Raw genomic sequence first — 13,143 nt, 5'->3', positions numbered from 1 at the left:
GCAGAGAAGGTGCAATGCAGTAAGGGGACTTTATAATCATCTGAGAAACACCTGCCTAGAAGCTTTAGGTCAAACACAACTCAGAATTTCAAAGGCTATTCTATTTGATATTTCCAGCATTTGAAATAAAAATAGTATCCCTGGAGAGAAAGAAAAAGATTTACTAACTACTTTAAAGAACTCTGTCAAGTTCAGTAACAGTTTGAAGAAAGAAAGGGGCGGGGGGAACCCTGATTCTGACATAAGTTACCACTGGGGAATAGAGTTGTTTTTCACCCTTGCTAGAGTTGAAGCAACTGCCAGTTATTTAAGGGGAAATGAATCCAGACAGCTTTCACAGTTAAAACAATGTTCAATAAGTGTGATGATTAAACGGAAAGCATCAAAGTATACGAGGATTTTTTGACAATTAGTATCTCAAAGGATAGCATAAAAGAATAAAAACAGGGCTGGTGAGATGGCTCTGAAGTTAAGAGCCCTTGCTGATCTTGGAGTTCAGTCCCCAGTCCCCATGTTAGGAAGCTCACAACTGTGTGACACACCAGACCTAAGGGATCCAACAACCACTTCTGGCCTCTACAAGCCTCCACATACATGTGCATACGTGCACAGTCTTTAAAAAAGAGAAAAATAGGAGCATTACAGGTAGAAAACTGAACAGTGGAGTCAAACTAAGACAGGCAAGCCCAAATATCCCTGTGTTACAGAGAGGGCTGTGTGTGTATTGTTCATGTGTGCACACTGACACATGGAGGCCAGAGGCTGCCATCAGCTATGTGTCTCCACTGTTCCCTACCTCAGTGGCGTTGAGACACGTTTTCTCATTGAGCCTGGAACCTACTCAGATGGCTAGATTGGCTGGCCAGCCAACCCCGGAGATCTGCCTGTGTCCAGCCTCCCACCCCACCCTGCATGGGGGAGAAGGTACATGCCACTGCACACTGCTTTTATATGGGTTCTAGGGCCCGAAACTCAGGTCCGCAAGCTTGCGTGGCAACTACTTCAATAACTGAGAATCTCCGAAACTCCTCAACACATTTCATGAAAAGCAAAAAAAAAAAGTCCCTAATAATCAATAGCCAAAAAATGAACAACAACAAAAAGTTAAATTTAGGGCTAGAAATGGATTTCAAAACAAGGTCAAGTGGCGGTGCACACTATGCTTAGAGAAGGGGCACTTCAGTCTCTAATGTGCTCGCGGGAAACAACTGGAACCACTTGACAACAAAAAGGAACCTTCAGAAGTGTTCACCCGTTCTGACCACGTACAAACTCACCTCAGATCCCAACAGAGAAAAGGTGCGAGGCTGGGAGCTGGCTCACGGGTGCGAGCGCTTGCTGCACCGGCCTGAGAACTCCATCCCCAGCATACGTGTGAAAAGCTACGCATGGCCACACAACACTGTGTCCCCAGCACTGGGGTTGGGGGCGCTGGAGATGGGCAGCAGTAAGTTCACTGGGGCCTGCTGGCTGTTGTCTGTACTGCCAAGAACTGGCTACCTCTAGGTTCAGTCAAAGACTCTGTCTTGAAGGATTAAGGTGGAGATCAACAGAGAAGGACATCATCCTTTGACCTCACATGCACATAGGCGCCTGCACCTCCACAAGCACACACAGAGGATCACCATAGCTCTCTCAAGTCTGCTTTCAAAAGAAGCCAGAGTCACAAGGCTGCAGACTAGCTGGGACTGGGTTGACACACAGGTATCTGGATCCAGAAGACATCTTACCCTCATTCTTGACTGTCACTCCAACAATGAAGAGAGGAGAACTGCAACCAACCAAATTCAGTCACAAATGCAGTGAAATCATTTAACACAGCACTGTAAAGTGTAGGGAAATGCTTCAGTTCACATATCGGCACAATAAAAAAATAAAAATGGTCCTAACAAGAAATGTATAATGTCTCCATTTTATAAAATTATGTGTATTTTCAACATAAGTAATATCCAAATGATTAAAATAAGAAATGGACAATTAACCATTAAACAAAGTCAAGAATTTCTTACAGAATGTTAGCTGGTTAAGAGTCAATCAGGGCACGGAGCTGGAAAGTCGGGATCACCAGATGCTAAGGAGGTTCACAGCTTTCCTCAGTTTCTTTGACCAAGAAACAAAACTTTGGATGAAACGAGATGCTCAAGTCAGAAATACTGCCAATTGCCCTCATAATAGGAAGCAAGTTTTATAATGTGTTTCTAGAACGGAGGAAAGAAAAGCTCAATGTGGTATAAAAGGGAGAACTCTAAGAAACACAGCAGAATGGGATTCCGAGGTGTGACCTAAAGGATGCTGGCCAGAGTTAGACAATGGTCAGACGGCAGAGGAGAGCCAGGAGAAGCATAACTAAGCCACTGTTTATGCAGAGTAAACTCGTGTGGTTATTACTTTGGTTTAGACATGGCTTGCGTGTGTGTCCCACTAGGGTTTATGACTTGAGAGCTTGCTTCCCAGGAAGGCACTATCTAAACCAGCAATTCTCAACCTGTGGGTCATAACTTCTTCAGGGGTCTAAGGATCCGTTCATAGACATTGAATAGCAGATATCTTACATGTCAGATATTTACATTACGATTCATAACAGTAGACAAATTATAGTTATGAAGTAACACTGAAAATACTTTTATGGTTGGGAGTCACCATAACACGAGGAACGGTATTAAAGGGTCACAGTGTTAGGAAGGTAGAGAACCACTGCTTTAAACAGAACAGGACCATTATAAGGCAGGGCCCAGAAGTCTTCAAATTGGATGCTGACTGCTGGCTTCCTGTCTTACCATAGACTATCTTCCTCTACCAAGACCTCATATTCTCAAACGTCCTATAAAGTTTGAGAGTAAAAGCACAGGATTTTTCATAACAATAGAAAAATACGGGACTAATGCAAAAGGCGTTTCTGAAGCATTGAAGGCTCAGAGGTAATACAGATTTGGGGGGAAGTTTTATTGAACTCTGAGTTTTATAAAAATTTACTTTATAAATATTAATTTCAATTCATAAAATCTTGCCTCAAGATCAGTGAGATTTTTTTAAGACTATTAAAAACTCAGAAGTCAAGTACACCTGTTTCTTAACTAAGAGGAATGGACTAATGACAGGCCAAGGAAGGAACTGAATTTAAAATCTAAAAATTTCTACTGGACTCGACTTTGGAACAGATGCTATGCAAAAGAGACAAACACTATCTACGAAGCTCAGATTTCAGAACTTGAATTTATAGGTGAACCCACGACCATCTAACAAAAGAGGAATGGAGGCTTACAGATAATGAGCAAAAAGACTGTCAAAAGAATGTCCATAAGGGGATCAAGAAGCATTCGGGTATTTCAGAATGCACTGGTCACATCCCTATGGTAAAGCAGTATCCAACAGCACCCGTGCAGTGTACACAACGGACAACTGAGAGAACCTGGGTGCGAACGTGCACACAGCACTCCCAGAACACACACCTCCTACCTGGCCAAGTCCATGCAGCTGTCTGTGAGGCTGGTGGAGGAGTTGAAGTACTCTCTGCTGGCGGCCAGCACCAGGTCCACACTTCTCTCGTAGCTGACCCTGTACTGGGCTCTTCCTTTATGCGTCCCCGCAGCTGGAAGACTAACGGAAGGAGCACTGCAGTGCATCATCTGCCCTGCAAGGTGGATGTTTTCCAGGCGACTGGAGCAGAGCAGGCTTTCTGTAAATATCTGGGGAAAAGACAAACCCAGAGGTATTCATAAAGAAGGGGGGCTCAGCTCAACGAAATGAAGACTCTGAAATCCAAAAGAAACAAATATAAATCAAAGCAGTATCTATCCTATGACTAGGGTTCCATGGCATTGTGTATGTATTAAGCACACACTGTCTACCTTAAAGCAGCTAATTTACTGTTCTATGAATTCCACCTCAATAAAAGAAAAAATTAGCTTTCAGAAAAAAATTTCTCTGGATGAAACAAGTAAATCATGCTATTTAAGGCACTACATTAGAGATGTAAGTATGTAATTTTCATTCATTAAAAAATGGAATTGAAGCAGGGGGGTGATGGTACACAGCTGTAATCCCAGCACTTGAGAGACTCAGATAGGATAACTGAACCCTCCACCATCCTAGACTACACAGGTTGCCTATAAATAAAGTAAATAAGCAATCGATAAAATCCCCTGGTCAGCTACGATATGCACTGCCCTACTCACACTGAACTCATTCTGCTGACTCTAACAGACGTGTGAGTACAAGATCTGACACACATAATGTATCATTGCTTACAGAACAGGAGTTCACATTCTCCACCGCTATGGAGTAGGGATCAAACCAATGTCTGTGTACGCTAGGCAAGTATGGTCTCACTAAGCTGCACCCCTACCTCCTCTGCATTCACACTCAGGAATGAGTCAGACTGTAAACGTGAACTTACACATAAACATTACCATTGAGCACTGAGGCTCTTTCCAACTTGGATATTAAAATGTATTTCAATAAAATAAGAAACACTGATGGGAGGTATCTTACAAAGAATTTATTGTAATAATGGCACTGAACATGTTAAAATTAGTTACTTGAGATTACTTGTGGCAGAAAAGTATTAAACGGTGTGACTCCCAAGCCTATTACTGACGATGTGACATTCTTTCCCTGCCATTCATGGGTGGATGAGGACAGTGAAGAAACTGACGAGATCAGATCAACATGATGGAGAATTGGCGTTTGCTCCAGCTTTCACCATATTACCTAATCACTGCTCTTTGGGGAGGGCGTAACTAGACAAGCCTTTATTTTGATGCCTGGAACAGAAAAGTCACTTAATATAACAAGAGTGGCTGTAAAACAGAAATTGTGATAAAAGCACATTATGACAGGGCGGCTCTCCTCACTAGTGTCTGCCAGGTGAAACTGCCACACCCAGTACAAGCCAAAGGAACGTTTGATGGTTTATTCATGAGAGCCTTAGAGCAGTGGTTCTCAATCAGTGTGCTGTGACCTCCATGGGGGTCAAATGACCCTTTCACAGGGGTCACTTAAGACCATCAGAAAACAGATATTTATATTATATCCATAGCAGTAGCAAAATTACAGTTATGAAGTAGCAACAAAAATAATTTTATGATTGGGAGTCACCATAACTTAAGGAACAGGATTAAAAGGTCACATCATTAGGAAGGTTGAGAACCACTGCCATAGAGCGTCATGACCAATATTGAAAAAATTCAATTTATTCACCCTAAAATGAGCAATTTAGACATGATTCTATAGGTGGAAGGTCAGTCTTTGTCTACCATGTTCGAAGTTATGCCACTATGCTCTCCAATTATTAAAACTTAACAGCAAATACAGAATTTGGTAAAAGGTGCAAACTAAAATGTTAGTTTTGACAAGTCTATATGACTGTCTTCTAGAACCTTTTAAAAACTGATAAATGTGAGGCTGGAGAGATGGCTCAGTGGTTAAGAGCACTGACTCCTCTTCCAGAAGACTGGGGTTCAATTTCCAGTACCCACATGGCAGCTCACAACTGTCCATAACTCCAGGATCCACCACCATCACACAGACATACATACAGGCAAAAACACCAAAAAAAAAAAGAAAAAAAATTTCAGCCAGGCGTGGTGGTGCATGCCTTTAATCCCAGCACTCGGGAGGTAGAGCCAGGCAGATCTTTGTGAGTTTGAGGTCAGCCTGCTCTACAGAGTGAGATCCAGGACAGCCACCAAAATTACACAGAGAAACCATGTCTCGAAAAACAAACAAACAAAAAATTTATAAATGCTTCCTAATGTTCTCTCAGCAGAGAGATATTCAAAGACATGATAGTAAAATGTCTACCTAGAACCACAAGGCCAAAGATGAAAGAATCCACCTTATCTATAAAGAGCTCCATTTTAAAGGAAGGCTACAGTGGAGACAAATTATATGAGGCGCTAGCAGGTATAATTAGCAAGCTAGCCATGACAACAGATGAGGAGATTTCCAGTAAGGAAAAAGACTATATTCCAGGTAGAGGGAAGGTCACAGCAAGGGTGGAGGTGTGTCCTACTTGAGGGAACTACTGGAACATACTCTGACACACTGTGGACAGTGACCAAGGACAGAATGACCTGGAAGGCTCAGGATGCCGTGGCTTTCCATGCCTCAATGTAGGTACCTACAGACTGATCTGGAACAAGCAACAGATTGTATGAAGGAGAGAATCATACCTGTGAATACATGTAAAGCAGAAGAAGATACGAACATGGGAATTCAAGTAGAACCTGCCACAACTTGGCAGAATTAAGAAAGGCAGGATGGACTTAGACTCATTTAAGGATACATTAAACACACTGACTTTTTTGTTTGAAGTTCAGTCTGTGTGTGTGCGTGCACATGTATGTGTGCACACACATGCTAGGAATGGAACTCAAGATCTTGCACAAGAAAACATGCACCCTATCAGCAAACTTCATCCCCTATTAGCAAATTTCAGTGACCACCAAAACCTGTAGGGAGAAACCATGTGAGATTCAGGGTTTCTGAGGACTGATCTGTCAAATAGATGGCATCACAATAAACAAAGGGAACTAGAAGGAGGGTATGAAAGGCTTCAACTCCACAGCACTAGCTGATCAATCACCAGTCACATGACATACAGCGTCTCTTACAGTCTCTCCCTTGTGGCAAAACCCAATCCAAACTTCCAAATGAAAAACAACTATTTGACAGCCGCAGTTACCTCATAGCAAGCGTTGGAATCGAGGCATGTGTACACATGCTGCTGCATCGTCAACATGTCCTGCAGCAGCATTCTCCAGTGAGACTCACCAACAGGAGGCTGCCTGGGGAAAGAGAGAAATGATACATGACACCTGACTCCAAAAGCCCAGGGATTACCATGCTATGCACACCAACTCTGCAACTATCCATAGGGCTAAATTCATTTGAATTTATAGGAAAAGGTAAGCAGAGCTCCAGTTGGGAGAGAAACCCCACAGCAAAATAGAGCAGAAAAACCAGAGACAGGGTGTTTCAAATTCTATCCTCATCGGCGACAGGACTCTGTCTATGGAATTTTCTTTGGGACACTGTCTCATTGTGTAGCTCTGTTGAGCTGGGCTTGAACCCTCATGCAGATCCAATTACTCTGACCCTTCTGCTCTAGACTCTGCCGTGCTGGCTTACAGGCAGGAGCCACCAGGCCTGGCTACACAGGAGGCAACCAAAGACTGCTCCTAGCACAGGTCCGGGGCACAGGAACCACCCACCACCAGCACTATAGCTGGAGCCTTTGCTCTAAGTCAGTGGTTCTCAACCCTCCTAAGGCTGAGACCTTTAACACAGTTCCTCATGCTGTGGTGATCCCCAACCATAAAATTATTTCGGGGGCTACTTCACAACTGTAATTTCACTACTGTTATAAATTGTAAATATCTGATATGTAAGATATCTGATATGTGACCCCACCACCACCAAAGGAGTCATGACCCACAGGTTGAGAACCACTGCTCTAAGTGGAATACCAGGCAGCAGTTCATAAGCAAAAAACAGAGACCTTCAGGAGTTATCTTTTCAGGTGACAGCCCAGGTCAAGCTGCCAGAACCTCAGAGGGGTTACAGGCAATTGTCATCTGCTTAGGAAGAAGCTTCAAGATCCAAAAAGACAGTATCTTTTGCCACAATTTCTGAGACATAATTTTCAAGATCCCCTCAAAAGGGAAGCCAGTAACATGCTCAAGGAAGACCAAAGCATTCAGCTCCTACTCAGACAGTGTTTGGTTCTAGTTCATCCCTACTGTTGAGAGGACTGTACTCATGCCCAGGCCTGATCGCTTGGGCTTGACAGAATCTTAGCTGCATTTCATAGCAGCTGTAGACAGCCAATGCTCCATTAGTCACACATTCCTTAAGAATCTACCACAGGAGGGCAATGCCGTTACGCATCCCTAGGCCAAGCTTAATCCTCTGTCTGCACCCTGCTATCTCCATACACATCAGCTAATACTCACTGTCCTGGGATTACCAGGAACCAGGGAATATCTGGTTCAAACAGCCGCTGCCCCAGTGCTCAGCAATAGAAGATAATAACTGTGCATCAACAAACCCTCCCCATACATTCTGCAAATAGATGATTAATAAATGAGCATGTCAGTGTTGGGCTTCCAACCATCCAGCACAGCCCTCAGCTGCAGCCACACGGCCTCCTGGTTAGGGGAGCTAACGACTATTGTGGCTCCCACCCCATAAGAACCTCTTCCTCCGCAGGGGCAGGTACAGTGGGGCTCACTGGCATCTCCTGACAGTCTGTCCTTGCTCAACTGCCAACTAAGACTCTAAAGCCCTCGAAATGGTTTCCATTAATTTGACCCCCAAGGGAGGCAAATTCAAAATAAATTTTGCTATATTTGCTGACCGAGACTAAGAATGGCCCCATTTTCCTTCCATTTTCTACCCTTTCTTGACTTGTTTAATGCACTTTATCATCCAAGTTTACTCTAGTATACACCAGTCAAATTCTGAATTGCTACTCCTGCCTCATCAAAAACAGTTCTACAATGGGGTTCATCAAAGTCATGAAAAACCAAATCAACCTTTCTCAACTGTGAGGAACACAGCCCTTTCTTGCCTGGTGAATGGCTACGACACCTCATCTCTCTCATCCCCAGCTATTCATATCACCTCTACCTCATGTTTTTCTTTTTTGCTATCACACAGTACCCATGAGTTCCAAATTTTCAGATTCCAGGAGGGCTTTTTTTTTTTTTTTTTTTGGTTTTTCGAGACAGGGTTTCTCTGTGTAGCTTTGCGCCTTTCCTGGAACTCACTTGGTAGCCCAGGCTGGCCTCGAACTCACAGAGATCCGCCTGGCTCTGCCTCCCGAGTGCTGGGATTAAAGGCGTGCGCCACCACCGCCCGGCTTCAGGAGGGCTTTTTAACACACCTCTGTATTCTCTTCCACATTTTGGGTGCCCTCCCAGCTTTAAGAGGCTCAAGCTAACACCTTCATATCATTCTCCCCTTCCCTTTTTCCCAGTTTTCTTTTGAAACAACAGGCTAAAGTGAAGGACTCCAGCTGCACACCCTACTATAAGTTTTCCTTTATATATGCAAGCTCCTCTGTGTGACCACCCAGGCCTCAGTCCCAGGTCTCAAGCAAAGCAGCAATCCTGCAATGACTACAGGAGCACAGAGGCTGACATGACATTCCACACCATGAGAAGATCCATAGCTGACTCTACTGCAGATGACCCCCTCAGACAGTGTGGCTTCAGCTGTCTACCACTCACAGCAAGAAAACACCACTGCTCCTTCCAAACCCATCTCCGGCTTCGTTGTCCCTGGCACCTACATCAAGTGTTGTGGAAACTCTCTCCATAAACATATACCTCCCTTCTTAAAGAGCTTCAATGACAAACCCGTTTAACTTGGTGAACCTGTGAATTTGGGGGTTACTTAAGAGGAGCACAGGTGACCCCAAAGCAGACATACCAATGGAAAGCAACCAAGTGATACTTTGGGGAACTGCAAAAATGGAAGTCAGACTCTTCCATTAACCTTCCACAGTATATATTCTCTAGTGCCTCTCCAGACCAGGAGTCTACATGAAATCAGGGCAGAATGATATACAGCTGACGCAAAGTGCAGGAGGGAATGTCCTCAGGTGAGGAGTCAATGATCCTCCTTGTCCCCTCCTTCTATGAGGGAATGTCAACAGTCAACAAGCAAGGCATTCCAGCTACTCTGAGAAGATGGCTAGGATGCACAGAGCAGAGCATTCCACAACATACACAGAGGCAATTTATCAACCTGAGCAGTTCCACGAGGCAGCAAGGCCTTTGAAAACCCTTGACGAAAAACTGTTTGATGTCTGTTTCCAAAGCGGCAGGTTCTCCTGCAGAGGGAAGGGGGCTTGCTAACAGTTTCACCCACGGCCATGAATTTGTGGCATGAATGCATGATATTGCTGAATAAAACATTCCTTACTCAAACCCCAACTCACAGAATCAGGAAGAATGTGAGATTGAGTCTAGGCAACTACAGCCCTGAAGGCGACGCTCCTAAGATACAAAGGCACTTGATAACTTGCCTTTGTTCAAGTGTTTAGTGTTTTCATCTGACTTCCAGGCTCCCTTCTCTGCTTCTTCAAGTTTAACTTAAAAGTACAATAAAGAAAACGGTCCCCAAGTTTCCTGATGAAGCGTCTGAGGAAAGGGAATGAATGGGCGGATCTCAGGTTTGAAGTTCTGTACATAGTTAGGTTATAAAACAGCTGGAGGGAGCATGCTATAAGTGTCTTTGCTTCTCTCGGTCCATCTCACTTGAACGGACCTGAGCTTGGAATCACTATGTCTACCTCTAGTTATCAAGTTCTAGACAAGAACAGAACTCGACATTTGAAAAAGTAGATGGTGCTTGTGGTGGTCAAGCACAAAACAGATGTTTCTTTTACATGAATCTTTTTTCTTTTTTGTCTCACTGTATTGTCCTTTAAAATCTTCACCATTACCAGGTGCTGTGGTATGTATCTGTTATCTCAGCACTCAAGAGGTTGAGGCAGGGAGATCATAATTTCAAGATAGCCTAACCCACAAAATGAGATGCTGTGTCAAAAAACAACAACAATAATCATCATTTGTAATTGTTATATACTCAAATGAACAAGATAGATCCTAAGTATATAATAATTTAAAAAAATGTTTTTTTTTTCCCTTACACTTCTGCTTTTGACACTGGGTCTCACTATGTTGAATAAGCTGGCCACAAATGCTTGGGTTTGAGCAATCTTTCTGCCTCAGCCTCCGGAGTAGCTGAGATAACAATAGTCCTGGTCACCATGCCCGACTGTCAGTGCCATTTTCTATTTATTCCATGAAATGAACAATTCGTCTTGCTCCATGTGCAATGAGGCACTCGAGGACACAGTACTTCACTGGCACACACACACACACAGAAAACACACTGCTGCTTCTGCAAGAACTCCATGACAACCCATAAAGTAGACACAGGATTTTCATCTGCATCCTTGAACTTTCTTGATGGGCTTCAAAGAATTGCGGGACTCCTTTCAGATCTGGCTTGAAGACAGAGGAGTAACAGAATGTTTGAAGTTAGTGTCCACCTTATTAGCTCAGCAAAATCAGACCTTGGCCTTGTCAGGCTGAACGCAAGCCTCATAGCCCAGCTGTTCCTCTGGAATCCATCAGTACTAGGACAGATGGTATAAATGTTCCCTCACACATGGCTAGCCATAAGAAGAGATTCTAATTAAAATAAATTATAACACATCATTTACAATGGCCTTTTTCAGAATATATCCGGTAAGTAAGAATCAAAAATGGGATTTAAAGAAACTAGAATTTAGCAAACTAACAAGATGCCTGAATACACAGTATTAGTTACACATTTGTAATGGAGACAGACTTTCCCCCAACCCAAGTATAAGCAGTACTGCTGTGGATATCGCTCTATATAAATAAAACACTGATTGGCCAGTAGTCAGACAGGAAGTATAGGCAGGACTAACAGAGAGGAGAATGGAGGGAACAGGAAGGAGAGGGAGAAACTGCCTGGAGCCACCGCCAAGACAAGGAAGATGTAAAGTACCAATAAGGCACGAGCCACATGGCAAAGTATAGATTAATAGAAATGGGCTAAATATAAGAGTAAAAGCTAGACAATGATAGGCCTGAGCTAACGGCCAAGCAGTTTAAATAATATAAGTGTCTGTATGTTTATTTTATAAGTGCCCTAAGGGACGGCTGGGGCTTAGCAGGACACGGAGAGAAAACTCCAGCTACACAGTACCATACTCAAGATGGTAAAACCTGGACTCAAGACAAATGTGATGAGCTCTGCCATCATTTATGATGTATAAAGACTATTTTAGAGGTATTGAAGGTTTGGGCACACTCACGTATTAAGACGGATATCAAGCTGACAATTTTGAAAGTGAGAGCACGATCCCGTAAATATTCACAGCAAGCAGACTGCCATGGGTAGAAATTCATGCTGGGCACGTCAGAAGCACATACTAAGCCCAGCAGCAGGAGTAAGGCTTTCCAGCTGTGGAAGCGCAGGTCCTAGCGAAAGCAGCATCACCCTGGGAGCACTGACCCCTTCTAAAGCAACAGTCACTCTGTCAGTAATTATCAGGGCCATGGTGCGGAAGTTTCTTCCCATTTAAAGCACACAGTGGCTGTAACTTACAGCCCAGAAGAAAAGCTGAGGCACAAATATGCGTCTGTTAATAAACACAGTACAGTGCTACCAGAGAGGGAGACAGTGGGAAGAGAAAGACACAAGACTCAAGGCGTTCCCAGGACAGTTTGACTCTGCTTGGAAGAGCTGAATACAGGCACTGTCTTCTTAGTACTGAAACTTCATTTCTTCTTTTATCAGCCTCAACTGTATCTCTAACAGTTCTCTATTTAATCCTACTGCCAGCAAGCTTGTTCCCTGCTGACTAGGATTTAAGACTGCCCTCCAGGCATTTTCACACCTCCCCCATGTGACAGATTCAGAAGGTAACTTCCTCACACACACACGGGGACCACCCTCAGAGCTCTGCCAGTCTCAGAATCCCCTTGTTACAGCAGCCACATCATGTCAGGCTCTCCACCTGTCATCCGACAACCCATGCAAAGTCACAGGTCCTTCCATGGAGGCTCTGCTGTGTATCCACCTGAAGAACTATAGAGTGGGCCAAATGCTTGCCAGTTCGTTTATGGGCCATTTGGATCTCACAAGGTTGGAAACACCTTTCAAAGTCTTTTGCCAATTTTTCTACAAGGCAAACTTCCTATTTTCTCCCTCGGAATTTAACTGGACAGCTTGGACAGACCAAGGAGATACAATATTTCTTGCTTCTACACAGGCTGATGCAAAATCGTCCAAACCCATAACAAAATATCCATAAAATAATGTGAATGAAAAATTCATATATTCATGATTAAGAAATGTGAATATTAACAAAATAATCAAAAATAATGTGAATAAGTATTTATAAATGCATAATTGAGAAATGTTACACTAAATATGAGAGAGAAAGAAATAAAATTAACTAATGAATTCAATTTTGCTAGCTCTCTTGTAATTTTTGAATTTCCAAAGAGAAACAGCAAAATTCCTAACACCATCAGAATAAATGTACTACTTTAAATGATGGCAACATAGAAAGAACCAAAAATCACAAAACAC

At 43.2% G+C, this 13,143-nt stretch overlaps 1 protein-coding gene across 2 annotated transcripts in view; it reads right to left on the bottom strand.

Annotated features, from left to right (window-relative positions):
* Nbas (NBAS subunit of NRZ tethering complex) overlaps nt 1-13,143 on the bottom strand; it is a 280,100-nt gene that overhangs the window by 148,072 nt on the left and 118,885 nt on the right. For both annotated transcript variants that reach the window (XM_059248639.1, XM_059248640.1), the window contains exons 29-30: nt 6,686-6,788; nt 3,457-3,686 (exon numbers count right to left, since the gene is read on the bottom strand). In XM_059248639.1, the coding sequence (XP_059104622.1) occupies nt 3,457-3,686; nt 6,686-6,788 (333 nt within the window). The remainder of the gene's footprint in view (nt 1-3,456; nt 3,687-6,685; nt 6,789-13,143) is intronic.

The sequence above is a fragment of the Peromyscus eremicus genome, chromosome 22, assembly GCF_949786415.1.
Source record: "Peromyscus eremicus chromosome 22, PerEre_H2_v1, whole genome shotgun sequence".
In the NCBI taxonomy this organism is placed as follows: domain Eukaryota; kingdom Metazoa; phylum Chordata; class Mammalia; order Rodentia; family Cricetidae; genus Peromyscus; species Peromyscus eremicus.
This window is presented reverse-complemented; position numbering and strand designations above follow the sequence as displayed.